Source organism: Falco naumanni, chromosome 1 (assembly GCF_017639655.2).
Source record: "Falco naumanni isolate bFalNau1 chromosome 1, bFalNau1.pat, whole genome shotgun sequence".
Lineage (NCBI taxonomy): Eukaryota > Metazoa > Chordata > Aves > Falconiformes > Falconidae > Falco > Falco naumanni.
The window spans coordinates 111082293-111109633 of record NC_054054.1 but is presented as its reverse complement, the minus strand read 5'-3'; the positions used below and the strand labels follow the sequence as shown (position 1 = coordinate 111109633).

At 42.8% G+C, this 27341-nt stretch overlaps 1 protein-coding gene across 10 annotated transcripts in view; it reads left to right on the top strand.

The window, feature by feature from the left end:
* ACACA (acetyl-CoA carboxylase alpha) overlaps positions 1 to 27341 on the top strand; it is a 148031-nt gene that overhangs the window by 35768 nt on the left and 84922 nt on the right. For all 10 annotated transcript variants that reach the window (XM_040577878.1, XM_040577902.1, XM_040577891.1 and 7 more), the window contains 22 exons: positions 455 to 553; positions 1129 to 1235; positions 1982 to 2092; positions 2586 to 2795; positions 3361 to 3531; positions 5835 to 5996; positions 6291 to 6454; positions 7288 to 7438; positions 7984 to 8087; positions 8971 to 9052; positions 10176 to 10321; positions 11314 to 11464; positions 12784 to 12918; positions 13725 to 13871; positions 14397 to 14585; positions 15172 to 15272; positions 15845 to 15933; positions 17342 to 17466; positions 21490 to 21603; positions 23162 to 23275; positions 23937 to 24026; positions 24526 to 24644. In XM_040577878.1, coding sequence (XP_040433812.1) covers positions 455 to 553; positions 1129 to 1235; positions 1982 to 2092; positions 2586 to 2795; positions 3361 to 3531; positions 5835 to 5996; positions 6291 to 6454; positions 7288 to 7438; positions 7984 to 8087; positions 8971 to 9052; positions 10176 to 10321; positions 11314 to 11464; positions 12784 to 12918; positions 13725 to 13871; positions 14397 to 14585; positions 15172 to 15272; positions 15845 to 15933; positions 17342 to 17466; positions 21490 to 21603; positions 23162 to 23275; positions 23937 to 24026; positions 24526 to 24644 — 2881 coding nt within the window. The remainder of the gene's footprint in view (positions 1 to 454; positions 554 to 1128; positions 1236 to 1981; positions 2093 to 2585; positions 2796 to 3360; positions 3532 to 5834; positions 5997 to 6290; positions 6455 to 7287; positions 7439 to 7983; positions 8088 to 8970; positions 9053 to 10175; positions 10322 to 11313; positions 11465 to 12783; positions 12919 to 13724; positions 13872 to 14396; positions 14586 to 15171; positions 15273 to 15844; positions 15934 to 17341; positions 17467 to 21489; positions 21604 to 23161; positions 23276 to 23936; positions 24027 to 24525; positions 24645 to 27341) is intronic.

Here is a 27341-nt window from a genome sequence, read left to right as displayed (position 1 = left end):
ACACTGAAATATTATTCCGGCAGTGTGTGGTATGCACACTTAGTTCCAGTTACTAGTACCTGTCATCCCTTTGAGGGCAGGACCAGCTTGAGGACACATGGACAGAGAGTGGTGCTTGCAAGCTGAGTGTGCCAAGACTGCTTTAACACAGTGGGCACTTAACAAGCTATTGTGATGTGCCAGTGGTTGTATTGCTGTAGTTTCAATTGCCTTTTCCTCCTCTTGGTCAAAAGTAAAAGCAAACTACTGTTTCCTTTTAGTTTCCTGGCTGATGCAGCTAATGCTCCATTTGGTTCAGAAATGTTCATTCATACCAGTTAAGATGTGGCATGCAGCAACCCTGCTAAGAGTATTTATTTATCCCTCTTCCAGGGAACCTGAATTACTCTTCTGGACATTTCTCCAGTGTCTGATATCTCTTGTGTCTCTCATGCATTGTTTTTGCTCTTTGCAGGTCCTCCAAGCCAAGCAATGTGGGCCCTAGGAGATAAAATTGCTTCTTCAATAGTGGCTCAGACTGCTGGCATTCCAACCCTTCCTTGGAGTGGCAGTGGTGAGAAAGAAGTTGTCCCGTGTTTTATCAAGATCATTCTAATCTTTTTTTCTTCAACACATCTAATCTTTTAGAAGTGTCTGTGCACAAAAAGGTGTTCCAAGAGATGTTCCATCCATTTAAGGTTTCAAATTGGTGTTATCCGAGACTTAGACATAGTGACTGATTTATATATGTCATGTCAGGTAAAATTTACATGTTGTGTAGCATGCTGTTAGTCTAACAGTACAGCTGTAATATCTGGTATTTCTGTAGCCTTTACTTTTCTAGCACAGAGCGTGTCGTTTTGGAGTACACAAGCCAATACATGGAAGCTTTGTGGAGTTTCAAAAGACTGTAAATAACTTGTTTCTCAGAATTGCACAGGGTAAATGGAGGATGTAATTCATTGGATGAAGAGATCCACTCCCCAGAAAACAGAAATATCTGTTTACATTCTGTGTTCTGTTTTTTAAATGCTTCCAGAGTAGTTCTTGTGGAACTATGGCTGCTGTTTTTTTCACCAGTGTCTGATGTGTGAGGTCTCACTGAGCCTTGCAGCAGAATGAGCTAAGAAGATAATGCTTATGTTTCAGGTCTTCGAGTAGACTGGCAGGAAAATGATCTTCAGAAGCGTATCTTGAATGTTCCTCAGGAACTATATGAAAAAGGCTACGTGAAAGATGCAGATGATGGACTGCGGGTATGTGGCTAGTGTCTTAGAGGTATTTGAGGTCTTGCTGCATACGTACCTGGAGAGACCAAGAGGTTCTCTATTTATAGGTATGGGAATACAAACTAGAACTAGACCATCAGCCTCACAGAACTAAGTCTTGGAAATCAAGAAGTGACATTTCACATATCATCTTTGGGCCCAGCCTGCAGAATTAGGAGAAAGAGACAACGTACTGGAACAAAGTTGCATTTCATTAAGGACTCTCTTCTGGGTTTTGTTTAATGCAGGAACAAGGTGTTTTTAATAAAGACCCATGACCTCACATTTGATTTTGTCTTTTTTTAAGTTTCTCTTTGAGGAAGATTTCTAGAATGGGAGATACTCCTGAGACAATACAGGATTTGGGAGTTTTCCTTTGGAAAGAGAGAGGGTGGACTATGTAATTTTTTCTGTGTTACCCAGCTTAATGATTTTCTGTATTATACAAAACACTTCTCTATGGGTTTATAAATTTAGAGGTGTGAAGCACTGACAAAAGATTTTGTGATCACTTTGAGAGGCTAGAGTTCTCTGTAGTCACAAAATCATGCTGATTTTTTCAACTACAGGTATTCTCTCAGACTGGAATGTTTGTTTTCTATCCCATTCATGTCTTGGTTGCTAAATGGTCAGACAGAAGCTTGGACACAAATCAACAGGGGAATAATGATCTTTTCAACTTGATTCTGCTGCCTTTTTGTACTTACCCGTGTGTTTCTGCCCATCTTGATCAGGCTGCTGAGGAGGTTGGTTACCCTGTCATGATCAAGGCCTCTGAAGGAGGAGGAGGAAAAGGAATTAGGAAAGTTAACAATGCAGATGACTTCCCCAATCTGTTTAGACAGGTAACTTTTCCCACTGATGTGTGTTGTCTTGTTCTCAGTGTTCTGGTTGGGTGATTCTGAGCACTGTATCGGAAATGTTAAAGAACTGAAAAAGCCTGCATTATGTATCAGAGCCTCTTTGAATCATGAGAGCCGCTTTGAATCATGAGTTTGTTGGTAGGATTTCAATGTATCTGCATATCCAATACAGTTGTCAAATGCCCACACATCATAGGAGATACTAAATAAAACAGAGTAATGGAGGGCATCTGCAGCACAGCTCAGAAATGTTGAGGGACAGGAGCCTTCTTTAGATTACGGGTTATTTAGGACAGCTGAGAGGAATGGAAGCGACACTGTAATTGTATACAAGTGAATGCAGGGTATTTTCAGCCTTAGGTGGCCCAGGGGAAGTATTATGGATGTTCCTTGCTTAAAAAAAAGTTACTTGGGGTAATTGTGACCAGACAAGTGTTTACAAAAAATGATCTGCCTATTGATATGCTGTCTTTAGGTTCAAGCTGAAGTCCCAGGCTCTCCAATCTTTGTAATGAGGCTAGCCAAACAGTCCCGCCATTTGGAGGTGCAGATCCTGGCAGATCAGTATGGCAATGCCATCTCTCTCTTTGGCCGGGATTGCTCCGTGCAGCGCAGGCACCAGAAGATTATTGAGGAAGCACCTGCTTCTATTGCGACTTCAGTGGTGTTTGAGCACATGGAACAGGTGAGAGTGGCTCTGCAAGTTCTATTTTCCTTGTGAAACTCCAGAAACAGCAGGACTGTTTTTTTTTTTTTTGTTTTTTTTTTCCCCCCCATTGTTTAACATTGCCAAGGGTTGTGCATTGTTGAGTCTTTTAAAGGAGCAATGTAGGGTTGTGTGTCTTAAACTGCTTGGTGCGGGCAGCCATTCACATTTCCAAAACTGAGTCTACCATGTCCTGACAAACAGCTGTAGAGCTCCTTTCAAAAAATGCATGCACCCCAAAAATAGCAGGGAAGGGTGTTTTAAATGTATATTGTCATATTAAAAGCAAGCTGCAGGAGTTGTATGAATTGTCTAATGCCAAGTATTATAAATATTTGCTTCAAACTCTGCCTTCTGTAAACTGTAAATGAAATAATCTGGAAATCAAAACTCCTGTGCCACGTGGTTTTTTGAGCAGTTCTAGGGCCTGTTACAAGGTTTTTGGATGTTTCAAAATACCAACAAGAGAGTGTCTGAAGTGGGTGAGGTGGATGAAGAGAGCATAGCACCTGGAAATCAAATACTCTCTTTTCCTGTATCCTAGTGTGCAGTGAAGCTTGCCAAAATGGTGGGATACGTGAGTGCAGGCACTGTGGAATACCTGTACAGCCAGGATGGCAGTTTCTACTTTCTGGAGCTGAACCCCCGGCTGCAGGTGGAGCACCCCTGCACAGAGATGGTGGCTGATGTTAATCTGCCAGCAGCACAGCTCCAGGTGAGTCAAGTGCCCAGGCCCTGTGCATCTGGAGGCTTCCAGAAGTACTCAAGCTGTGGTATGTTGAAGAGATCTGAGCATGAAAAACCTGTTCTGCTGAAGCCTTAGTAAAATAGGGGGGCGGACTGTTGTCTGAGTCACAGCCAGGGTTCTGTGTTAAAACTGGATCACATACTAATATTATGCAGATGACTCAATCTTGGTACTGATGGAGAATAAATATAAAGAAAGTATTAGAGAGCTCTACTAAATATGGCCTGTATCCTCATGTGCAGATAGGTGATATATGACTCTCCCACATTTCCCTCTCAACAAAAATACTTGATAACTTACAGGCCCGTTTTGGTACTTTCTCAGCTTGGGATAAATCTGTGCCTCGAGCAAAGTTGAATTAATTATCCCAAAACATATATGCATCCCTTATAGCTCTAGCATTTGACTCTTCCTGATTTGGAAAGCAAAGAGGGGTTATTTTCTAGTTGTTTCTCTTGGACTGTTCAGGTAGACCTTCAGTTAAAAGGAGTATGAAGAGAAGCAAGAGAGGAGTAAAACAGAGGTGCGAAAACTGATTTAAGGAGAGGTTTTGTGTAAAGGCCTGTCTCAACAAGTATTAGCCATGAGTAGTTCAACTTTAAGCCCTGAAATTACTTTGTGAAATGAGTTGGCTTCTGAGGCTAGCAGTGCAATCAAATGCTGTGCCAGTTTTGAGCAGTGCGTCGCCCACTCTGCCTCTAAGGGACAGCAGCCACTTCCCAGAGTTTCTTATGACAAAAGGAGGGAAAAAAGAACAGATAGTTGGCTGCTTCATTTTTCAGCAAGTTCAGCGGTTGTTTGAAGTTCAGGAAAGTGACTTGCGTCTTGTAAATTTTGATGAGTGGTTCCTGACTTCCAGAGCAATTGTTTCTACCTTTCTAAGCCTCTCGCTGACTGCAGATGCTTTCTCCTCCTGGCTAAGGTCCCTGCTCTTTAGCCTTTCTACAAAACAGGCTTTGTGCCTAATAATTAGGTACTTGAATAGATGTGGCAAAGTGACCAAGGATTTGTCTTGATTTATTGCTTTTTCAAGAGAAGTCATGACAGTGGGTGACAGTTACGGCTTACATGAATGAGTAGACTTCTTGTTGTTCTGATCCCCAAAGTAACGAGGGAATCCTTCACAGATCCTGTAGAAAGCATTTGTGGCGTATGCTGTAGCTCATCCATCCCTTGTGCATCCCCACCAAACTCCTTTTGTGCTGCCATGCCATCTCCCCCTTCTCAGCCCCCATCTTTTCCACTGGTGGATGAATGCTGCAGTCCTCTCCCCTTCTTTTTCTTACACCATGTTAGGGGGTTCTAGTTGCTTTCCTACTTCCATTTTCACAGCCCTCCCATTCTCACCCTCTTGCTTTCTTCTTAGTTCCCATCTTCTCCTAGATGTTTGCATTTTGAAATTTATTGGACTGATGGTAAAGAAAACAAACAGTTGAACTGTAGTGTCTTGTAGACTACTCAGGAGCAGGATCATCTTCATTTTGTCAGGAGGCTATTTGGCTTTGGTGTGAGCCTCCTCTCAGCAACTGATTCCAGTAGGTCTCTGCCTGTATTTGCCAGGTGTGGAGAGTTTATAACTAGTCAGATGCTTTCCTCATTGTTTGGGCACTGTTCTTCATAATGCTGATGCTAGATACAATTTCATAGAGTGATACATTGATACTGTAACCAGTTTGGTCTTTTATCTGTTGGTTGTCTGGCTGGTAGGCAGCTGAAAGAAATGGTTACACTGAAACTCAGCCTTTTTGAACTGTAGCTGTAAAACAAAAAAAAATTTAAAAATCCAATCTAATGAACTGAACAAGTGGGACTTTACTCCATAAGGACACAGCCAGCAGCCAGCTCCGCAGGTTACTCTTCCTGCAGTTTATAGCTGCAAAATTCCAGAGTTTCCTATAACCAGTTAGGGGGCTTCTGTCTCACTGGGACCTTAGTATATTTTTAACAGACCTAATACATCCCCATCCTCAGCTGACCTAGCACTGGCCAGCTTTCTCTGGAGCCTGTTAATCAGTCAATGGAAAATACTAACTGAAGGGCTTAAGGTGGATATTACATTGAGCTCAGCTTTCCTGAGAAACATGAATGTTCCAAGATATCAATAGAGAAGACTTAAATCAGAAAATAGGCCATGCATATCTGCTAAACTAGAACTTGCAGCATCATTTTCCACAGAGAATTGGTAGAATTAATTCTTCAAGGAACAGGTACTCTCTGTGAGGAGAGAAACTTACTGGTGCTTTCTTTTTATTATTACTATTTTTCCTTAGATTGCCATGGGGATTCCCCTCCACAGGATCAAGGATATCAGAGTGATGTACGGTGTTTCTCCGTGGGGAGATGCAGCTATTGATTTTGAGAATTCAGCCCATGTTCCCTGTCCACGTGGCCATGTCATTGCTGCACGTATCACCAGTGAGAATCCTGATGAGGTGAGTGTTTTAAATTCTGTAGTTACTGATCATGGTCTGATAAGCGTAGGCTTTACACCTAGGTTCAGTCCCTGCTGCTGATCCTGAAAATTTTGGCAGCAAATTTAAAAGACTCTTCCCTTATCTCAGCTGATGGTTCTGTAGACTCTGGTTAGCCACAACTTGAACTTACTTGTGTCTGTATCGTTGCAGCACAAAGAGGTGCTCTAACCTTCAGAACTTTAATAACTTTCCTAATTTTGGATTATTTAATTTTTCTTCAGGATGATTAGCAATGCCTGTCTGTCTTTACAGGGATTTAAGCCCAGTTCTGGTACAGTTCAGGAACTGAATTTCCGCAGCAATAAGAATGTCTGGGGCTATTTCAGTGTTGCTGCTGCAGGAGGGCTTCATGAGTTTGCTGATTCTCAGTTTGGTCACTGCTTCTCTTGGGGAGAAAACCGTGAAGAAGCCATCTCGTAAGTAGTCAGAAAAGTGGTAGAACCTTGGAAATTTCTTGAGTTTTGTCCTCTTTCATCCAAAGTGCTGTGGAAAAACAGGACCTCCCTACTTATAGGAGTTTTAAGAGCATTTCCCCTCTCTTTACCTTGTTTTCTACATCATGGCCAAGCTTATTCTGTCTTGCTTTGCAGTTCCACTGTGTTGCACGCACCTGCATTTCTACACTTTTTGCTTACTTCTCTTTATTTTTTTTCCTTTGTTTCATTCATGCCTTGTATACCTGCTGATGGGGTATGATACAGTGACCATTGAATTGAAGTCCCTCTTTGAAAGCTTTCAGGTGGAAGGCTTCTAACAGGAAAAACATTGATAACAACATTGACATCTTGTTATGTCAGTGCCTTACAATGGTTTATAAACCACTGAGTGTCCTTATGCAGTGTGGAGCATTCAAGTGCTCAGTCATAAGACAGGACTGTCTGGCCTGTCATCCATGCCGTTTTTCATCCAGAGCCTTTCCTCTGTTCCCTTCTGGGTGGGATGGAGACCACATCTGTCTGTTTTGTGTATACTTCTCAGATGTAATAGATGCCTAGATGATGATAAGTGGGAACTCCTGATCTCATGGCTGGTGCTGGCTGAGCTGCTCTTGTTCACACCAGCAGCAGGTTGAAGAAAATCAATATTCTTTCATTCCCAAGCATGCCATATAGAATCTTGCTCCAGTGCTCTTCTACTATTACCTTCAGACTGTTTTTTTCCCAACAGCTCATGAGGAACTATCTAGAGTTACAGGCTTGCACGTTACCATTAGTATGGGATAGATAATAGGTTTTCTTTTCTTTTTCAGAAACATGGTAGTGGCTTTGAAGGAGCTGTCCATCCGAGGGGATTTCCGAACCACTGTTGAGTACTTGATTAAACTGTTGGAAACAGAAAGCTTCCAGCAGAACCGCATTGACACTGGCTGGTTGGATCGACTTATTGCTGAGAAAGTTCAGGTGTGGCTGCTTGCCTTACAGGACTACAAATTGGAGTGAGGAGGGGAAAGGGGGTGAGGGGGCAAGCTTGGTGTGTGCTGGTTGCAGGAGGACAAGGATTTTAGGAGGGGTTGTTTTGACCACTCATAATAATGAGTGACTTACGAATAAAAATTTTCACTGGCCTTAATTCTTACTAATATCAAAATCCCAGGTCATCCCTGTTAGGGGAAGGTGGTTGTAAAGTTGGCCAGAAAGCATATTAGTGTACGTGTGAATTAAGGCTAGTATTTTGGTTTGCAGTTTGGGACAGATGATAGTGGAAATGTAGGTGGAGCCTCAAGATTTGTCCCAGGAAGAAAAAAAACCCACGTTTTCTTCTAAGGAGTTACAGAAGTAATTGCTTCTATAATAATATTTGCATGGATGCTACACCAACTTAATTTTAAAAGAGAGGTTGGCTGTGAACCAAAAATAGATCTGAGACTGTTGATTCTTCAAGTGGGTGTCCAGAATGGACTGAAGCCAAAGGGGATGCAACTGTGTTACGTACCCTTTCTTTCTAGGCTGAAAGGCCTGATACCATGCTGGGAGTGGTGTGTGGAGCTCTGCATGTGGCTGATGTGAGCTTCCGAAACAGTGTCTCAAACTTCTTGCACTCTCTAGAAAGGTAAAATTGCAAGCTTGTCTGGTAGATAGCTGATAAGCAGATAGTAATTAATTTTGATTTACAGGTTTTGTTCAAGTCCAGTCCAGAAAGGCACAGAGCTTGTTACCTGCTGACTGTTCTCTGACCCCAGGAAGCTGTTTATGTACTGGCGTAAGAACGCTGGCGGATAATCAGTGCATCTCCCCAAAATATCCCCTGCTGTTTGCACAGATCAGTTTGGTTTCTGGCAGTTTTGAAAGAAGTTCCAAGAAATGGCTCAGAAATGTGGAGTTCTTTCTGTGTGCTTCTAGGGCAATGTTAGGGAGTCTTAAATCATCAGATATTGTCTTCCTCTCATTTTGAGGATTGATTTAATTTCCCAGGTTTGACATAATTTTCCAAACTGTTTCCCACTAGTACTTAGAAAACCCGCTCTGCTCCTGTTGGCTTTAAAGTAGAGCAGGCACTGTAGGGAAACTGGTTGTAACACTCCCATCAGGCTAAACCTGGTGTGATCCAGGCAGGTCCGCTCTTAACAGGCAGTTAAGTGTCCACTCAGTGTCTTTTTGGCGAGTCCATATGTAAACAGAGCTGCCGGGGGAAAAGCTGCTTTATCCCCCGTGCTAAGTCGTGCTACATGTTCTGTAACTCAGGCCATGATGCTCCTTTTGCAGACTCTTCTCTAAGGCAGAAGTGGGTGAATGGGAAGGAGAGCAAAGCTGGTCTGTGTAGCTTTGCCAAACGGATATGTGTCTCTCCTAAGAAGAGATGGTTTAAAAGCCTGCTCCCATCTCTTTGCTGGTGTTTTCCCCGCTCTTGCATGCATCTTTGAACCTGCTTGGGCCCCTGATAGCCATTTGGTGGCTTCTGGAAGACGAGTTTTGTGTTGTACTTCTTTTTCAAGGGGCCAAGTCCTGCCTGCTCATACTCTGCTGAACACTGTGGATGTGGAACTCATCTATGAAGGACGAAAATACGTGCTGAAGGTATGATGGACAGTGTGGAAACCCATCCTTTTGCCACTTCTAGCTGGAAATGTCTGATTGTGTGCTGCTCTGGCTTAATCTTTGTAATACATACAATTACTGGAATTAAATCTCTGCAGCATTTATTTTCTCTGCTTTAGTGAGGTTAAGAAATCAGTACAATCTCCCTTATGATAATATCCCATCATATCTCTCTATTGCGATATCTCTGTTTATTTCTATAACTGTTTTAACCTTCTGGAGTCTAGAAATGCTCTGCACAGGGTGAAGAATGCTTTGTTATAGGCAAAGACTACTGCCCATTGGTTGACCAAAACTTTCATTTGAAGTTTCTTTCATCAGCATGACAGAATTTGTAGTGATTTCTACGCTTCAGCATTGCTTTTTCTTTGCTGTGTACAAATACCAATGTTAGACATACTGCTGAAAGGTTGTAAAGCCAAGCACATGAAAATTGGGAAATACTAGATTTAAGATTGCCTGTGCAATCTTAACTAGCTTCCTTGGGCAAATTTATTATGGTGAAGTTTTTAACGGCATGACCATCTACTGTTTTCTGCAGCTGTCAATAAGCTGCACTCCTGCACCTCCATGAGTTTATCTTGGCACCCCTTTGTTGAGAAACAGGCACTGAACAGCAGCTAAAGTATGCTTTAAATAATTTACCCAGTTTCAGATGGGAACTCTGTGGCCGAGACTGATAGATTTCCCTTTTTCTAGGAAGAGCTGTAGCTGCTTTTTCTGTGAGACAATCTCTTTTTTTTTTCTTTTTAATTTCAAATTGTCTCATTCATTATGCCATTTTAGTACACAACTATGACTTGTACAAAGATTGATGTGATCAAACCTGTACAGTTAATACCTAAGTGCGTGAGGATTAACTCAAGGTTCATGGACACCATTATTTCTGGCATCTCTTGACTGCTAAATGCTTGTGATCCTGATTCTTTTTTACTTCCTCCGCCCCGCCCCCCCCCATCTAACATGAGAACAAATGGCTCTGTTCCCGTTTTTTAATTCTCACTGTTGCAGTGCTTGGAAAACTGTGTATGTTGTGGCACCAAGGCAGTATTAATGCTGTGTTTATTTCACATGATAACGTACCATTCTTGTGGATCTGCAGGTGACTCGACAGTCTCCCAATTCTTATGTGGTCATCATGAACAGCTCATGTGTAGAAGTTGATGTGCACCGACTGAGCGATGGAGGACTGCTTCTATCTTATGATGGTAGCAGCTATACTACCTACATGAAAGAAGAGGTGGACAGGTAGCAGCCTGTAAAGATTGATATTTAACATTTACATACAAACCAAGATTAGGTGTACTTGTAACTTTATGCTTCCCAAAGATCAACTGGGAATGAAAATCTCCCCTAGGAGGAAATTACTTAGATGTATTATGGATGAGTTTAAATGGAGAAGTTGCCTTCACCTGAAGAACAGATCTTGGCTACTGTTAGAAGAAAGATATGAACGTGTACCAATGTGGAGTTTGTGTTCTCCTGCTGGTTCTTCACAAGTGCTGTTACGGATTATAAAAGAACACCCCAAACCCAAAACCTAAAAGACATGAAATTCTTTAAAATCCTTGGAGCTCCACAGCTGCCTTAGACATAGATACAAGATTTTCTATTTCAGTGCATTTCCTGAAAGTTCCTTGCAGGGATCATAACCAGAAGATCAGTAAATCTCCAGCTTCTGAAAAATGAACCACTGCCCCCTCTGCTGGTTTGTTTTCTGTGACAAATGTAGTGAGTCTGGTCAGGAGTACGAAGAGAGTTTGGGTTATTTTCTGTGTTGAAAAATGTTATAAAATCTGAACCTCTCAGTCTGCTACGTGAGTGTGTCCTACCCATTTCAGCTTTGCTCTGTATGCAAGAGGATTTTGCATGAGATGGACAGTTTGGTGCGTGTGTTGTGTGTTATGTATTGCAAGTGTAATCTCCACTACCATCAGGTTTTGTTTATATGAAATATTGGTTCTGACACCTGTTAGTAGAGAAGCAGCACAGAAGTAACATACATACAACCTTGCTAAGGGATGTTCTCTCTGGTTTCTAATCCCTGGCTTCCATAGTTCTGTTTTGATATGATTAATCTGAACTTTGATACCCAGGGCTGTACTGTTCAGCTCAGAATAGCTGGCTGAGGTGGTTTTGTTCAGTTTTGTTTTAGAGTAGGGAAAGAGAGAATGGATTTTTTCCTTCCCATGCTTTCCACAAGAAACTCTGTGGCAGTGATTTGTCCTTTTCTTTCGTAGGTACCGTATCACTATAGGTAACAAGACCTGTGTGTTTGAAAAGGAGAATGATCCCTCCATTCTGCGCTCGCCTTCAGCTGGGAAGCTTATCCAGTATGTGGTGGAGGATGGGGGACATGTGTTTGCAGGCCAGTGCTTTGCAGAAATAGAGGTAAGTCTCCAAGAACTGACTTGGCTGCAGATGCTGAATCTGCCCAGGCAAAAGCTGGGGGTGAAAAAAAGTTGAATGCTTTGGAACGAGGAATTGAGTATGAGGGATAATTCACAGTATTTCCAAATTTTGTGTAGGTTTTAACCTGGACTAATGCAGGGATCAGCTGTGAGAGTGATGGGGTGGGGAAGAAATTACCTAACAGCTGAAATTTGAGTGTTTAATGACTGTATATCAGGTGATAAGCGAAATTTCTCAGTGGTGAGACCATGGTTATCATCTTGCTGTGACACTGAGGGAGAGTGGGATCCATGTGTGCTGTGTTTTCTAGCTGTGTTGAAGAAAGCTGCCTACTTGTAGACCACTACATAGTACCAACACAGACTCAGAGTCAGAGTTATATGCCAGGATTTAGTAACAAACTAAGACTTCTCTGATCATTTATCAGGTTGATCAGATGAGTTAATAAGTGTCACTCCTCCTTTCTCTCTTGGAAGTTACTTAACTTTTAGAGTGGAGGAGGATGAGGATGAACAATTTCTGCATCACTGTGAGAAAAGCCTGAGAGCCGGTGTGGGAGTGCGTGGCTCAAAACAGATTTGAGGGAGGGGAGGGTGTGTGTTGACAGAGGGGCAATTAAACTGGTTGGGGACAATGTGTAGGAGAAAAATAGCAGCCCAGAGATCCAGATATTGTATGTAAGTGCATTTACGCTGCAACAGAGCTGTGGCTAAGAAGGAACCACCACTCAATTCCTGTGTTCCCTGTTGTGGTGTATAACAATGGTAAAACTAGACTGTCTCCACCCATACCCAGCCCTTATTCTCCAAAGGCAAGAGCTTCCATGGTAGATCTAAGGAAGCAACTTTGTCTGTGAAGAGTGGTTTGAGACCAGTGACTTCTAGAAAGTAATCCTAGCTCCCTCTGCTAAAAATGAATGTGCTGCTGTAGCTTTTGCTTCTTCTCCTACTTCTTCAGAGTACAGCAGCTGCAGCAGGAAATTGTGTCTGCTTTGCTCATTGTGTTGAATGTGGGACATTCATGGGTACCTGTTGGTCCAAGCAGTGTGTGGAACAGGTGATGTTCCTGAGGCTGGCTTCCTGCTGCCCTAATTTGTGGCCAGTTATTTTGTTCTACCATTCATTTAGTGTCTGAGATTTCATTACCGATGTGTGTGCTTTTAAACCTTTGAGAAATCCTGGATGCAAAAGGTGCTCATGCAAGTTAGTTTGTAGTAGGACATTGGCTGCTGGCTCACAAAACTAGAACCATTTGGGGAACATGGAAGCTGGGTGTGTAACCTGTTTTCCTTGCTACAGGTGATGAAAATGGTGATGACGCTAACAGCAGGAGAATCAGGCTGCATCCATTATGTCAAACGCCCAGGGGCAGTCTTGGATCCAGGCTGTGTGATTGCCAAGCTTCAGCTGGATGATCCCAGCAGGGTTCAGCAGGTGAGGAGCACAGGTGTTTGTTGTGTTTTTAATAGGGGGTGATGTTGAGATGCTCTGGTGTACTGAACCAATTTCAGACTTGTGCAATGTACTGGAATTGTCACTTTACCCTTTATTTGTCTCAGATGAGGGCTAGGACTTGGGTTATTGTCACTCGCTCTGATTCAGGCTAAGCTTATGTACCATTCTTGTTCTCTTCTTACCTCAGCACTGTTGTGGGTACGCAGCTGTCTAGGATATTGGAGTCTGGCCAGATTTTTCCAGCTGCTTTATTCCTATGCAAGTTTATTTAACTTCTTTTTATTGTGTATTCTTCATGTGACCCTCTTTGGGAGGATGAGCGTTGGTGTCTTAACTCCGAGAGTGTCGGGCCCTGAGAAAGCAGTTGCAACAAATCTGGAATTAGAAAAAAAGAGCCTAGGACATGCATCTTTTTTAAGGTGAAAGGGAAAGAGATGTATTCATTTAGGGATGATAGGCTGGAATGTAGCTGGTGGCAGTAGAAGAGAATCGATTCCTTTAGCTAGTTGAAAATTGTGGGAGGTTGTTGTACAGGGGGTGGAAAGTGATTGTCAGCACCAAACTGTTGGTTTTTTCTGTGCTTTTCTTTGAGATTTTTGGTCATCCTGGATCTAAACAATGAGATCAATTGTAACATACTAGGGAGAGAGGCTGGAAGCTTATTTTGTGGGTGTACACAACGTATGAGATGGATCTCCAACAGTTCTAATTTTTCTGTCTCTCAACCAAGTGGTTGATGCCACACAGGAAGGTTAGTGACACTGCGCTGTTCATTGTGTTTCCAGGCTGAACTGCACACGGGTACTTTGCCACAGATCCAGAGCACAGCACTTCGAGGCGAGAAACTCCATCGCATCTTCCATTGTGTCCTAGATAACCTGGTCAATGTGATGAATGGATACTGCCTACCTGAGCCCTACTTCAGCAGCAAGGTACTAGTTATTTCTTATTTCAGAGAGGGAACACAAGTACTCTTTCAACTCAAGGTCATGCTGGCCAATTTGCATGTCAGCATGTCAGAGAACCAAGAGTGAGGGCAGTACTACCCTGCTAGTGCCAGCTGTATTCGGTTTTCTTTCTTTGACTTCGTTATAGTCAGTCTCACTAGAGAGCAAGAGGGGAGAGTCCTGTCTGTGGCACCCAAAACAAAGACAAAGACAAGGAGCTGGGCTAGATCTTTCTGTGTGTGCCTGCAGCCTTGTATGTGGGAGCTGCCTGCATAGCCAGCTGTGGCAGATGTCCTAGAAGGAGGACAGAAGAAGGTGGGCGAATCTGAGTCAGCTGTTGGTGTAAGGTAGCACAGCAGCTTTGTCATCTACCCCAGTTCTCTCTTTTAGTCCCTGGGCTAGCTGTGGGATAAAACAGTATTGAAGTTTACCACAATGAAAAGCCTTTCCTTTTCTCCCTTCTTGCTGCTTATTCTTTTCTCCACGCTTGTCTTAACACTGACTCTCTAGGTGAAGGGTTGGGTTGAGCGACTAATGAAGACCCTGAGGGATCCATCTTTGCCTTTGCTGGAACTTCAGGACATCATGACCAGTGTTTCTGGACGGATCCCACCCAACGTAGAGAAGTCCATCAAGAAGGAGATGGCCCAGTATGCCAGCAACATCACATCAGTCCTTTGCCAGTTTCCCAGCCAACAGGTGATCAACAACACTTAGAGGAATAAAGATCAGTTTGTGTTGGGGCAGAGAAAGTTCTTTTAAATTATCTGGATGTTAGTTGTACCTGGAAGTTGCATTTGAACATGGGATCTTCGTGGTGAAAGGTACTTCCCTGTATGACTTGAGCTTAAAGGCTTGCCTCCTTTACCTGTGCTGAAGGGTATGTGTTCCCTGCTCAGTATAGCTTTAAACAGGCAGTTTGGAAGTGGTTTAATCATATCAGTGGCCTTGTGGGAATTTCTTTATTTGCTTTTTGCCTGGCACATACGGAGCAGCACAATTTGTAGTGTGAAACATAACCTTAAAGAAGAGTGATTGCAACTAAGGAAGGCCTGATCAGGTAATGAGATGTTGGGAGATGATTTCTCCGGTATTACGATATTGTGCATTGATTTTTGTGTCATTGTCAGGTCATTAACTTTCTTAGTTTAAAGCTTTGGCCTTTGCTGGAGTCTGCTGGAACTCTGGTCTGGTCTGTCTGGAAGGTCTCAGCTTCTCTGCTGGTTGTTCAGCCAGATCATCCCATCCAGGAACTGGGACTGTCATGTTGATTGCTCTCTTTCAGATTGCCAATATCTTGGATAGCCATGCAGCCACCTTGAACCGCAAATCAGAGCGTGAGGTCTTCTTCATGAACACTCAGAGCATTGTCCAGCTTGTACAGAGGTGAGCCATTTTCAGGCGTGCCCCCTAATGCTTTTTCTGTTGTTCTTTTTCCTGCTGCTTGAAAGACCTGAGCCTGCTTGTCTGTATTGGTTTTATTACACTCAAGAGTCTAAATCACAGGAATAAGATTGCATGCTTCCCTCAGGGAGGTTAGCAGTGAGGGGGGCCGTGTGTGTGGCCCAACTGCCTGTGTGAAGCACACATAGAGATCCTTCCCTCTTTTTCCCTTTGCCTTTTTTGGCTTAAAGAAAGATTTAACTTCTGTTCTGGCGCTGATCACATCTTGGCCGTTTCTTCAAGCCATTGATGTGTTTATACTGTTCAGTGTCTAGAGTTTTTAGTGTTTTCAGAAGCAGGACATTTGATGCAAAACACGAGCCATGCTACCCCACAACAGTAATGGCAGGGGTTATATGTTCACATAACAGTTGGATTTTCAGAACCAGGTACGCTTCCTTCTGTAAGCAGGCTTATTCTGCCACTTGTGTTGAGTGTTACTCACTTGCAGGTCTTCAGAAGTAGGGCTATGTGGATCTCACTCAACATTAGGTTTGACTGACTTGCTTCTGCAGGTACCGGAGTGGTATTCGCGGTCACATGAAAGCAGTGGTGATGGATCTGCTCCGTCAGTATCTGAAGGTGGAGACTCAGTTTCAGCATGGTGAGTCTCTTAAGCATGTCAGGGACTTGATTTCTGCAAGAAGCACGTTTGGTCCCAGAAGGTCCGCATGGACCCCATTCAAGAAAGATTACTCTCACTCACGGTGAGGCTAAGCTACACAGTTTTTTTTTTAAAGGTCTACTGGTCAGATCCTGGTTTTTTTTGTGGAGGAGCTTATGTCCATTTTGAGTTTTTGTGGTAAGATGGCTCATAATGCTTATCACAAGCAAATGACAAACTTTACCCCAAAGCAGTCTATTCTGCTGGTTTTCCACTGTTGGTATATCCATCATCTTTTACATCCCATGCCATCTTACCCACAGTTTACGTGTCATAATATGGCTGGTCTCTTTTTGGTGTAGGGATGCTCCTTTTCCCCTTAAATCTTCAAAAGAATAGCTCCTGTATGAGTTTATGGCCCTCCAATTGAGGACTTCTGTATGACCTGGAGTAAAAAGACAGACTCACTGCATATTAGGAGTTTCTTTGTGTTGCCTTTCTAGGCTGTTACTGAGCTCACTAAGGCTCAGTGAGTCTGTGTCGTTTCTGCTTGTTCTAGATCAGAGATGATCTCCTTTGTGTTCCCTCACTGACTCTTATCAGCAGTGGCCTACCACTGGAGAGTTCCCCCAGTTGGGTATTCCATGTGTGGAAGCTTCATGTGAGAAGCTTGATTTTTATTTTTGCATTTCTGAGCATCTGCAGAAAAATTAGAATCAGAAGAACTAAACAACATGGTGATTTTAAATGGTTTTATCTTGCTTGCCTGTTAATTAAATTTGACGGTAAGAAAATCAAGCGGAGTTAAAAAAAAAAAAAAAAAAGTAACTGCCTTACTTGTACCTGCTGTAAAATACCAGGCTGTTCATAGAGCAAACCCCAAACCTCAGCCTGAAGCTGAGAACTGGAAATAAATGCATTGCACTGCTGTATCCAGGCACAAGGTGGCAATGAAGCACTAGCTAGTATGAGGCTCTAGCTCTTGCAGGTAGTTCAGATTCTGTTCTACTTTTCTTTTGTCCTGCTCCATTACCTGCTCCAGCCTAATGGTACTGCAGATTCATTTCCACTTCAATTTGCTGGTAGTAGAGGATGGTGCAGATCATTTTGCTATTATTTTATTTTGCTTGTCGTTTGAATGAAAGACTGAGCTCACCTTTCCTCTCTTCTTATTTGCTCACAAAGGAGGTATTTGGTATTGGAACTGTTTTAATAAGAGTAGGATGTTTAAAGTTTGCAGTTGAGGGGGTAGTGGTGGGAGGAATGTTTCCATCCCAGAATTGTTTGTGTGGACCATGCAAAGTAGGTTCTCAAAACATATATGTAGAAGAATAAAGACACATCTATTAACTTCTATTCCATGACACACAGGTATGGAGACTGGAAAAATGTCCATTTCTGATTGCAGGTCACTATGACAAGTGTGTCTTTACCCTTCGGGAAGAGAATAAAAGCGATATGAATGCTGTATTGAACTACATCTTCTCACATGCTCAGGTCACCAAGAAGAACCTGCTTGTTACCATGCTCATTGTAAGTTGTCTGATGGTGTTCTAGAAATTTGTTTCTTGTATGTTTGGTGCTTTAAAGGTACTGAATTGATAGCTCTCGTCCTTAAAGATGCGAACCTTCTAGCTACAGAAGCAGTGGCAGCAGTGTGGAGTTTTTTCATGTGTTCTTAGGGCACGTAAGCCGTGCATTGAAGGAGACCCAGAACATACTGTTTGCACGGTGTCTGTGCACCTTCTGGTTTGTGACTGTCCCGCACTGATTGCGTGTCAGAGTGCAGTGAAGGCTAATTATGCAAGTGCTTTGTGAGCATCTGTGGGGAGATAAGAATGCAGACTTATGTTGAGAGGGTGCTAGAGGCTAACTTTCAGACACTGGGCTGTGACTATATTTGGTTTAGTTTGGTTCTTCAGGGATGGAGAATCTCCTGGGGTTGGAATTCCTCTTGGACAGACAAGATTCCACCCTAGAAACACGAATGAGTCCTCATGGCAGGGCCTGCCATCACCTTCTCGTGGTCTTGTGGCTTGTTAGTCCATGAAAAATCTCAGTTCTCATTATTTTGGTCCCACTCTAATGGGTGAAACTCCCTGTAAATTACATTCCCAGGAAAAATAATTAAAAAACAACAATTGAGTCCGGTCTTTTTTTTTTCCTGTTTCCTAAAGAGCCTTGAAAAACTCCTTGTCCCACATAATGCTTTGAAGCAGAATGAATGCCCACCTTCCTCAAGGCAGGATGAATTTAGTGACAACATTATTTTCAACAGATTAGAATTAGGTATCCTGCTTTTTAAGAGGCTAATTACAATACTGTCTCTCTCTCTCCTCCCTCCACCCCCTGCTTTTTTTTTTGCTTTTTTTTTTTTTTTTTTTTCAAATGTAATGTGGTCTGATACTGCCAAAAATATGTCCAAAGTAGCCATCTACAGAATAGCTCTCAAAAGCAAGGAGAGAGTCATAATTGTCCTAGGCTGAGGCTGAGTTTCTTAAATTCTAATTTGTAAGATATAAGGACCCTGGCATTCTTTCTTTCTGGCTCTCCTCCCCCTCTTTTTTTTTCTTTCCCTTTTTGGTGTGTGGTGTGATTGTAAGTAACGCTTGCCTTAAGAATCTCATTATTTGAACACGGAGACATATTTCCTTTGAGAATTCTGGAGTAGCTTTGAGCCGGGGCTGTTCATTTCTCAAGTAATCATGCTGGCGTGATGGAGAGAGAAAATGGCAGCTGTTCGCAGCTCAGGCCTTCAATTTTCTTCAGAGTCCAGTCACTCAAGTGTGTAATTACACGGGGTGCCGGGGAGGCGTTAGGCCTTGTCAAAGAGCTGGTTTGAGGCTTTGCTTGCTGCCTTTGCCAATCAGTGCAGGCAAAAGCCAGTGCAGCGCCAGCTACCTGCTTTATTTTGTTGTTGTCATCCTGATTATTTCTTGCTAAAATGGGACTGAAACTTTTTGTCTAGTTTTTCACCTCCCATGCAAGCCGTGTCTTGGAGGCAGAGCCTTGCTGTGTTTTCACGTTGGCCAGCGTGGTGTCCGTCAGAGGGAATGGGGAGGTAGGGAACACAGGGAAACATTGAAGAGTTTTCCTTTCTCCTTCCTGTGTAGTCATTCTTCCCACCGCTTCAGTTCTACTCAAGTAAAGGCTGACATCCCAGTTTGCCAGAACGTAAAACGTACTGGGAGAGGCTGTGCTGTGTGTGGTGGAAGAGCAGCCGGCAGCTAGCCGGTGACCTGAGCACCATTCGCATGGGCTCTGCCCTCCCATGAGTGCTGTGTCACAGGGACTTCTCTGATCGAGGGGGTGATGGGGGCTCAGGAGGGGTGGTCGTGCCTTTGGTCACAGTGTCATCTGCGGCACAGCTAGGGACTGCCATCTGCCAAGTGACAGGGCATGCCATTAACCAAAAAAACATCGTTCCTCTTTCTTTCCAACTCACATAACTCTTCATGTCTGAGAGAACCCGTGGCACATTTGGTGTGCTCATGGTGAAGGCTGTGGTGTTTTATGGGTTGCCAAGCTATTTATGTGGGGTAGTTTAAGTTTGTCCTCCAAGGGCAAACATCATGTCAAAATACCTTGATGCTTATGTTGGTGTTATTGATGTAACCCTAGGAATCCATTATTAACAGCGGGCTCTGAGGATGGTTTTAGTAATAGTATTATGCTGCCATCATTCACCTTTTTTAGCTAGCAGGCGTTTAAGGCAGGATGGGAACTACTTCATCCTTCATATATTTGTTGAAATATAGTGTGATTTGAAGTTGTATGTTCATTTTATGTACTTATGTACTGACTGCTGTATGCACATCCTGGGCAGAATTGCTTGTGGCATGGCAGATGTCCTGTGTCGTATCGGATTTTAGTTACCTTGAGCAGTAACATTACAACACTGAGGAATTTGTATTTCAAATATGACAAAGGCAGTTCTTGAATTATTCACTGTGAATTCACACAGTGACCTGGAGAGGATAAATTTACAGAACTTTCTTTGGGAACAATCACTGTAATGCTTGCTGGCCCAAGACTGGTTAGTAGGAGACAATCTTATTAAGAGTTAGTAGCTTAGGTGTTTTTAATAAGTGATTTGACTGTGGTTTCTCTCCACCAGAGAGTTTGCCATCATTCCTAGAGATGGCATCATGCTTGAGTGAGGTTGGAGAGAAAGGGATTGAGAGCAACGTGGAGAAAAAGCTATTTAGCTTTGGAATTGCATGTAGTATGAGCTCTTATTTGTTAGTCAGTCTACGGGACTTCTATTATTTGGTTTTTGGTTTTTGCTTTGATAAGCCTGCCAGGGAAAATAATCTAACCTGCTGTGCAGAGGTTTCCCTTTTTCCCTTTCTATTTCTTGGATCTTCAAAGTGCCTTTTCTGAACTGTATGTGTTTAAAGTCTCTTAAAACTTTAAGGCACTAGCGTTCTTTCCTGTTGCAAATCCCTGTTTCATCTCGCATTTTCCTCCTGTGATTCATTTACCAATAGAAGAGCTGTTGTGCTGTATAGAAGAAACACATTAGAGGCTCCTAGAGGGTTTCCAGCTTCAGGAGTGGGGAGGGAAGAGGCTCACAAGCCAGTATGAGTAGTTGAAGGCTGGGATTATTCACGGTAGTTGAAAGTATTTTTGGAAGAAAATGTGCATGAGAGCACACCTCCTCTGTTCAGAAAACAAAACAGGTTGAAGCCTTTACTGTTTGCATTTTTTTGAATGGCTGAATCCAAAAGTTTTGAAACAGCTTTAACACTGAAAATTATGCTGTTCAGTTTTATTATTCTATCCAGCCAATTTAGACAGTAAGGTAAGCTAGTGAACTTTCTCAGAACCAGGATTCTTTGATTAGAAGAATTATTATGGAGTCAGTCTTGTGCTGTGGCAGGAAACACATTACATCATTTACGGTTTTAGTTAGCTTTGCTTAGCCTTGTTAGCAGAATGACAGGATCTTTTTTTCCTTTGCTGAAGCTGTACAAAGCCTGCTGGTTTGTGGTTGTGGATTGTGGGTTTTGTTTTTTTTTTTGTTTTGAGGTGTTTTTCTAAGTGGACTTCAGGGGGTTCTCCTGGCAGTTAAACTCTTTCTGTTTGGTCACCTTTCATAGTGAAAAATTGCTAATCTTTGCATGCTACACAAGGCATTTCGCTACAATTAAATGCTCTTTGAATTTTGCATTGCTGTTAGGGCAGACTTCTCATACAAAGCTGAAATTGGGTAATGTGAAAACGTTTTGCTTGAATCTCTTTGCCAAGTCAGTATTTCTCCTGTGTTTGGATGCCAAAACACATGCTAAAAATAATATAATGGGTGGTGGTGCCAGTCCCATCTTTCCTCTGTAGCTTTATTTATATGTGTGAAATTATTGAAAGCCTAATGCTTGTACCCTTGTCAGCACGGAATTATAGAATAAAGATATATATAGATAAGGACCCCTAGAGGTGATGTCGTCCAGCACGTGAGGGCATGTGTGTATGTATTTCAGGTTTAAACTCCCATGTAGGAGAACGGAAGATGGTTTTCCTCTGTTCTTAGCATTTTCAGTTCTCTTTATTTTTCAGGACCAGCTCTGTGGCCGTGACCCCACCTTGACAGATGAGCTGATTAATATTCTGACAGAGCTGACCCAGCTCAGCAAGACAACCAACGCTAAAGTGGCCCTGCGAGCACGGCAGGTAAGGGAGCGTGTTTAGCAATCCAAGCTGATCCCTGCTTGAGACACTGTGCCATTGCTGATCAGATCAATACGGACTGCTCCCACTTGGGAGTTGGCTCTTTTGGAAAGTCTGTATCTCTTGATGTTTGTTTTGATTACTATGCAAATGTGAAGAGTAGATTACTGTGAGCAGTGCTTTAACAATGAAGCTAATTAACTGTTGTGACAGTCTAATAAAGATTGCAGTGGATTCCCAATCACTGTAATATTTGAAGTTAGAATTCTATTCCTTTGTCCCTGCTTCTCCAGAAAGTTTTGTCTGGCTCAAATAGAAGTCAGTTGAGAGCAGCCTGTGGTTTGTGCAATAGAGGAAGTCAAAAAATACATGGTCGCTGTGGTTCCTTCTGGCTTTATCGCTTGTGAACCCAACAAGAACAGGCTGCCTGGAACATGTAGGCAGTTGTACAGTAAACAGCCAGGCCATGCTATCTGGGTTCATCAGCTACCTTACAATTGCGAATCAGTGTGTGCAGAGAACAGGGAGAGAAATTTACACATGAACTAGACGTTCTTTGCAACTGCTAAGGAATTACTGCAAAGAATTATGTTGGTCTTTTGCGGGGCTTTTTCTGGCTTTTGAGTTGCGTGTTGACAATTTCTTTTTAACCTGAAAATAATTGGAAAAACTCTTGATACTGTCAATTCCATGAGTCTAGTACAGATAATAATTTGAATGCCAGATATCCACCTGGATATTATTGTGAACTTCCTCTTTAGCAGTTAGTCTGTAGCCAGGAAGGAGTGAGAGGGCACAGTTGTTTCATGGTAATGCTAACCCTCTGGTCTGATCACTCCTCTCACTCTACAGTCCCTGTCTCCATTCTAAAAGTCTTAAGCAGGAAAGCTGACACTTTGGGGATCTCTCCTTTTATTTCAGCGCTTGACTGTTGAAAATGAATGGGATGTTTGAAGCTGCTCAGTGACCTTATGTTTCCTTCAGAATTGTATTTGCGTCCTTGAACCATTCAGTTATTGAACCTCTCAGCAGCATGCTGGGAATGGTGCTGCAGTCCTTGTGTATGTCTTTATGTTGCTCTTTCACTTCATTTTCCCCTGCAAGCTGCTTCCCCTTCCTATCTCTGTATCCTTCATGTTGGACATTTAATACCTGGCACCAGTGTCTCTTGCTTCCTCTGCTTGGAAGCTGTGAAAGGCGGTCTCCATTGCTGGCCTCCCCACAGCTGCTGCCTGCCAGATCTGCTTTCCAATTAACAGCCGGTCAGGCAGTCCCCAGGACTAGCAGCTCTGCAGTGCTAAATCACATGCACTGATGGAACTTGATTGAAGCTGTTCCTTTTCTCCGTGGGGAATTGCCAATAATACAAACCAAGCAGATACACAAATGAGGCTGGGGGGGGCAGTCTGCAGCATCACCCAGGTGCCACAGAATTCACAGGAGGAACCAGTCGCCTCTTCTGGGATGGAGCAGACTATTGCTGCCTTGGAGATAAGAGCCTCCTGCCGATGGCCCAGCATAGCTCCTTTCACTGACACTCCTTGTGTTTGCTGTTTACCAGGTTCTCATTGCTTCCCATTTGCCATCCTACGAGCTGCGTCACAACCAGGTGGAGTCCATCTTCCTGTCTGCTATTGACATGTATGGACACCAGTTCTGCATTGAGAACCTGCAGGTATCTGCCAGACTTCTCTCCTTGTTTTCCCTGCTTTCTTCTCACTCATCTTCATGTTTCTGTTTTAAATCTCGCCTGTAGTCCCAAGGTCCTTGTGGCTTTAAGTTGGATTGTTCTGATTTCTAGCTTCCCCCTCACTTTTCATTCCTACACTGATACCAGAATGACCTCACCGCAGCCTACAACTTCTTTAAGGTGGGCAGTGAAGAGGGAGGTTCTGATTTCCTCTCTCTGGTGACCCGTGATAGGACATGAGGAAATGGAACAATGCTGCATCAGGAGAGGTTCAGACTGGACATTAGGAAAAGGCTCTTCACTGAGAGGGTGATTGGTCACTGGAACAGACTCCCCAGGAAAGTGGTCATGGTGCCGAGCCTCTTATAAGGAGCATCTGGATGATGCTCTTAGTCCTCTGGTTTAGTTTTAGGTAGTCTTACGAGGAGCAGGGAGTTGGACTTGGTGGTATTTATGAGTACCTTCCAACCTGAGATCCTGTCATTCTGTGATTTAGTAGGAAAAGGTCATAATCCTTGATGAACAGCAGGAAAAGCATGGAAATTGGTACTAGACAGCCTTGATTTTGGGTTTTTGCTTTTTTGCCTGACCCTGTTTGCAAGACAGGCAGTTCTCTTTTCAAAATGCTTGATGTGATCTCTTCTAGAAACTCATTTTGTCGGAGACATCCATCTTTGATGTGCTACCCAACTTCTTCTACCACAGTAATCAGGTGGTAAGAATGGCAGCTTTGGAGGTAAGTTTATTCGTATTGAAAAAAAAAAATTATTTTTTCTGTGGTTTTTGTTCCGTGTGGTGGTTTTTTTTGGGTAGTTTTTTTTTTGTTTTTTTCTTTAGGCCACTGCAAGATTAAGAGTGCTGTAGATTGTGTGGAATCTGGCTTACTTAGTCTGTGATTTAACAGTGTTAATATTCATAATTGACTGAAATTTCAGATTCAAGTTATCTTCTTTGCTTGAAGAAGATTTAGGTGGTTGAAAGGATTGAAAGTGAAGCTGCTGTCCGAGAATGTGGTCAGCCTGTCCTGTGTGCTTTGTGCTGATGGTCATATCCTGCCAGACTGGTCTTCCTCAGAATAACTTTAAATTCTAGCTGAATTAGAGTTCTGTCTAAATATTCATTTGGAGGTACCTGGGTTTTTTAGTATTTTTGAAATCTCTGGTGTATTATTTGTTGTTTTCCTCTCTTTCTGCTTCCTTAGCACAGTTACGCTGATTGAGTTTCTCTCTAACCAGGTGTACGTTCGAAGGGCATATATTGCCTATGAGTTAAACAGTGTCCAGCACCGCCAGCTGAAGGATAACACTTGTGTGGTGGAGTTCCAGTTCATGCTACCTACCTCCCATCCAAACAGGTCAGATCACGTGTTCAGGTGTCTGTGGAATCAGAGGTTTATGAGGGGCTACATCCTATCTTGGCAAAGAAAACTTGCAATAGAATCGGTGGAGAAAGGGAGAGTCCCAGTGCCTTAAATAAGCACAGATTATTTAAGATAAACCGCTACATTACCCAGTTCCTTCTCCCAAGTTATTTAAAAATCTCAGAAGCTGTGGGTAATAGTTTCTGCAGTTTGGATACATTCAATATGATACAGTTTCCATATATTTCCTGATTTTTAAATCGGCTTGTGTAGTAACTTTCTTCTAGAACTTCAGTTAGCCTTCAGAAAGATAGAATGCCAGACAGAATAATCAATTACTCATTTTAATAAAGAACAGTCAAACAGTCTCTGTCCCCTTCCTGCAGCGCTTCCCTGCCAGCCCTTTGTAACTGTTTGTGATTGGCTCTACTTTCAAACCTGGCTTTACTGGATAAGGTGAAATTTTTTCTAGCATGCGTTTTTTTTGACTGAGAAGAGCAAGGTGCATGTATGAATGTGTTTTATATAGAAATGCTGGAGCTGACATAGATTTTCAGTCAGTATTTTTCAGAATGCATTTCTCATGACTGCAGCCGAAAGCATCAACTATTCGCTGCCCAGTCTTATAGAAGGGTTGCATCTCCTAGTGTGTGCTAAGATCATTTAAAAAACCCAAACCAAACCAAACAAACAGGATTCTCAGAACTTCTTCAGCATCTGTCAGGTTAGTCAGTTTCTGTGTTTTTTCATTTGCACAGGAACTCAGGAGGGTATTTTAGATGGTATTGTATTTTTGTCCCGGGCAGCGCAGGCGTGCGGGAGCCAAGAGGCGCAGTGAGTCCCTGTGGCCGCCGGGTGCCACTGTTGATCTGTGCTGGTTTGGCAGTTTGGTATCAGTGCTGTTTTTCTCCTTTGTTTCCAAACATCTTTTTCCTTATTTTATTTTTGGTGGGGCTGGGCAACGGGGTCCAGTCTCGCTTCGTTGAGAATCCATCAGTACATTTTATGAAATGGTTTTCAGAATCTGGTTTGCTAGAAATGAATGACTGTCCTCAACGAGCAGCACAGAACGCTCATGATACAAATGGGACATGCATTTGGTCTCATCTGTTCCCAACATTTCTAGAATATTTGTAAATAATTGCATACTATTTTTAGTACCCCTTTATAATACTCTCCCCCCGTCCTGCCCCCCCATTCTTTCTCAGTTTCTTCTCTTTGCTAGTCTCAGTTATCGCTGTTGCTTGGGGGTTGTTTGGCCTGCCCATGCTGACCACTGCTCTGTTGTTGTGCGCAAGCTTAATTGGACAAGGTCAGCTGGAAGAGGAGGAGGCCTGTTACCTGCTTGGGGAACAGCTGCTTTGACCTGAAGTCTCCTCTCCCCTTTGTGCTGAATTCGCTGGGGCAATGTTCTGAAGCTCAGTTCTGCTTCTCCAACCATCGACACTGCTGATGGTTGACTGAAAATGCACCGCAGCCCTTGTGCAGAGGCAAGCAGGCTTGGGGACAAATTCACTGCTTGCATAGGCAAGTTCAGTTCTTTTGAGTTGCACCTCCATCTGTTAGTGATGGATTTGGCTCCTGTTGCTTGATGCAGCTTCTTGCAGTATATACCTACTTGTGTGGTTGTTGTGTGGCTGGCTGCTGAAGCACAGCTGGTAGCAGGATACCTGGGGTCTTAAATTAGCCCTGAGTGTGTAGATTTAAGCTAGCTGTAAAGGCAGACCTTCTGGTAAGCCCAAGACACAGAAATTTCAAAACTCTGACATTGTCTTGCTTGAGTCTTCTTTGTTGTTTTTGACCATGTTCTACGTCCATTGTATGTTTTTCTGTATCTTCTGTAGCATGCGCTTTTAGACTGAAAAGCTAAAGATGCCTTCCAAGGACAAACCCCAAAGCCAAAATATTGCAGGTGACCAAGCAAAATGGCCCTTGAGGCTCTGCAGGGTTGGGTCCTGGTGAACCAGAAGTAATACCAGGGAGCCTTTAAAAGAGCATTCTCTTCTGGAGCTGGTGTTAGTTGTATGGAAAAAACATTTTTCAGCAGTTTTCCAGATTTTTTTTGAGCCCTGGTCCCTTTTGTGTCTGATTTCTGTGACATTCAATGGCCTGAATTTTACTGGAGCAAATATTAATGTAGAGAAAATTGCAAACTGATAATGGTTGCTATATTTGAATTCTTTGTTATTGGTATTTAACACTGCTATGCCTTTGCTTAATTGTAACAGAAACAATCACAGTCACTACTTCTGATGTGACTAGTCACAGCAAGGCACCTCGGACTTTATATTTTTGGCCACTGAATGATTGTCATCAACTACCTGCAGGAAAGCTTTACGTGGAAGCAGAGAGGAGAAGAAAAACTGTTAAATCTGCTAACAGAGTCACAGAAATGCAACCTGCTCCTGGTGGGTTTTGTGGGCAGAAACTGTTTTGGAATTATTTGTTTAAATTAATAGAAAACATCCTGTTGTAAGAATCCCCACTGATCCTGATTGCAAGGGTAAGGCATAGGGAGAAAAACTGCTTGTAATTGAAACCATAGAGGGCTCTATAGATCAAAACCCGGCATTCCTTGTTGCCCGGTGCAAGGCAGATGAGGAGTACAGTGTAACCATCTGGTGCCTTTTGCAGTAAATGGAGTTTGCAGGCCCTCTCCAAGTAGAGGGTGTTGCAGTAATCCAATCTGGT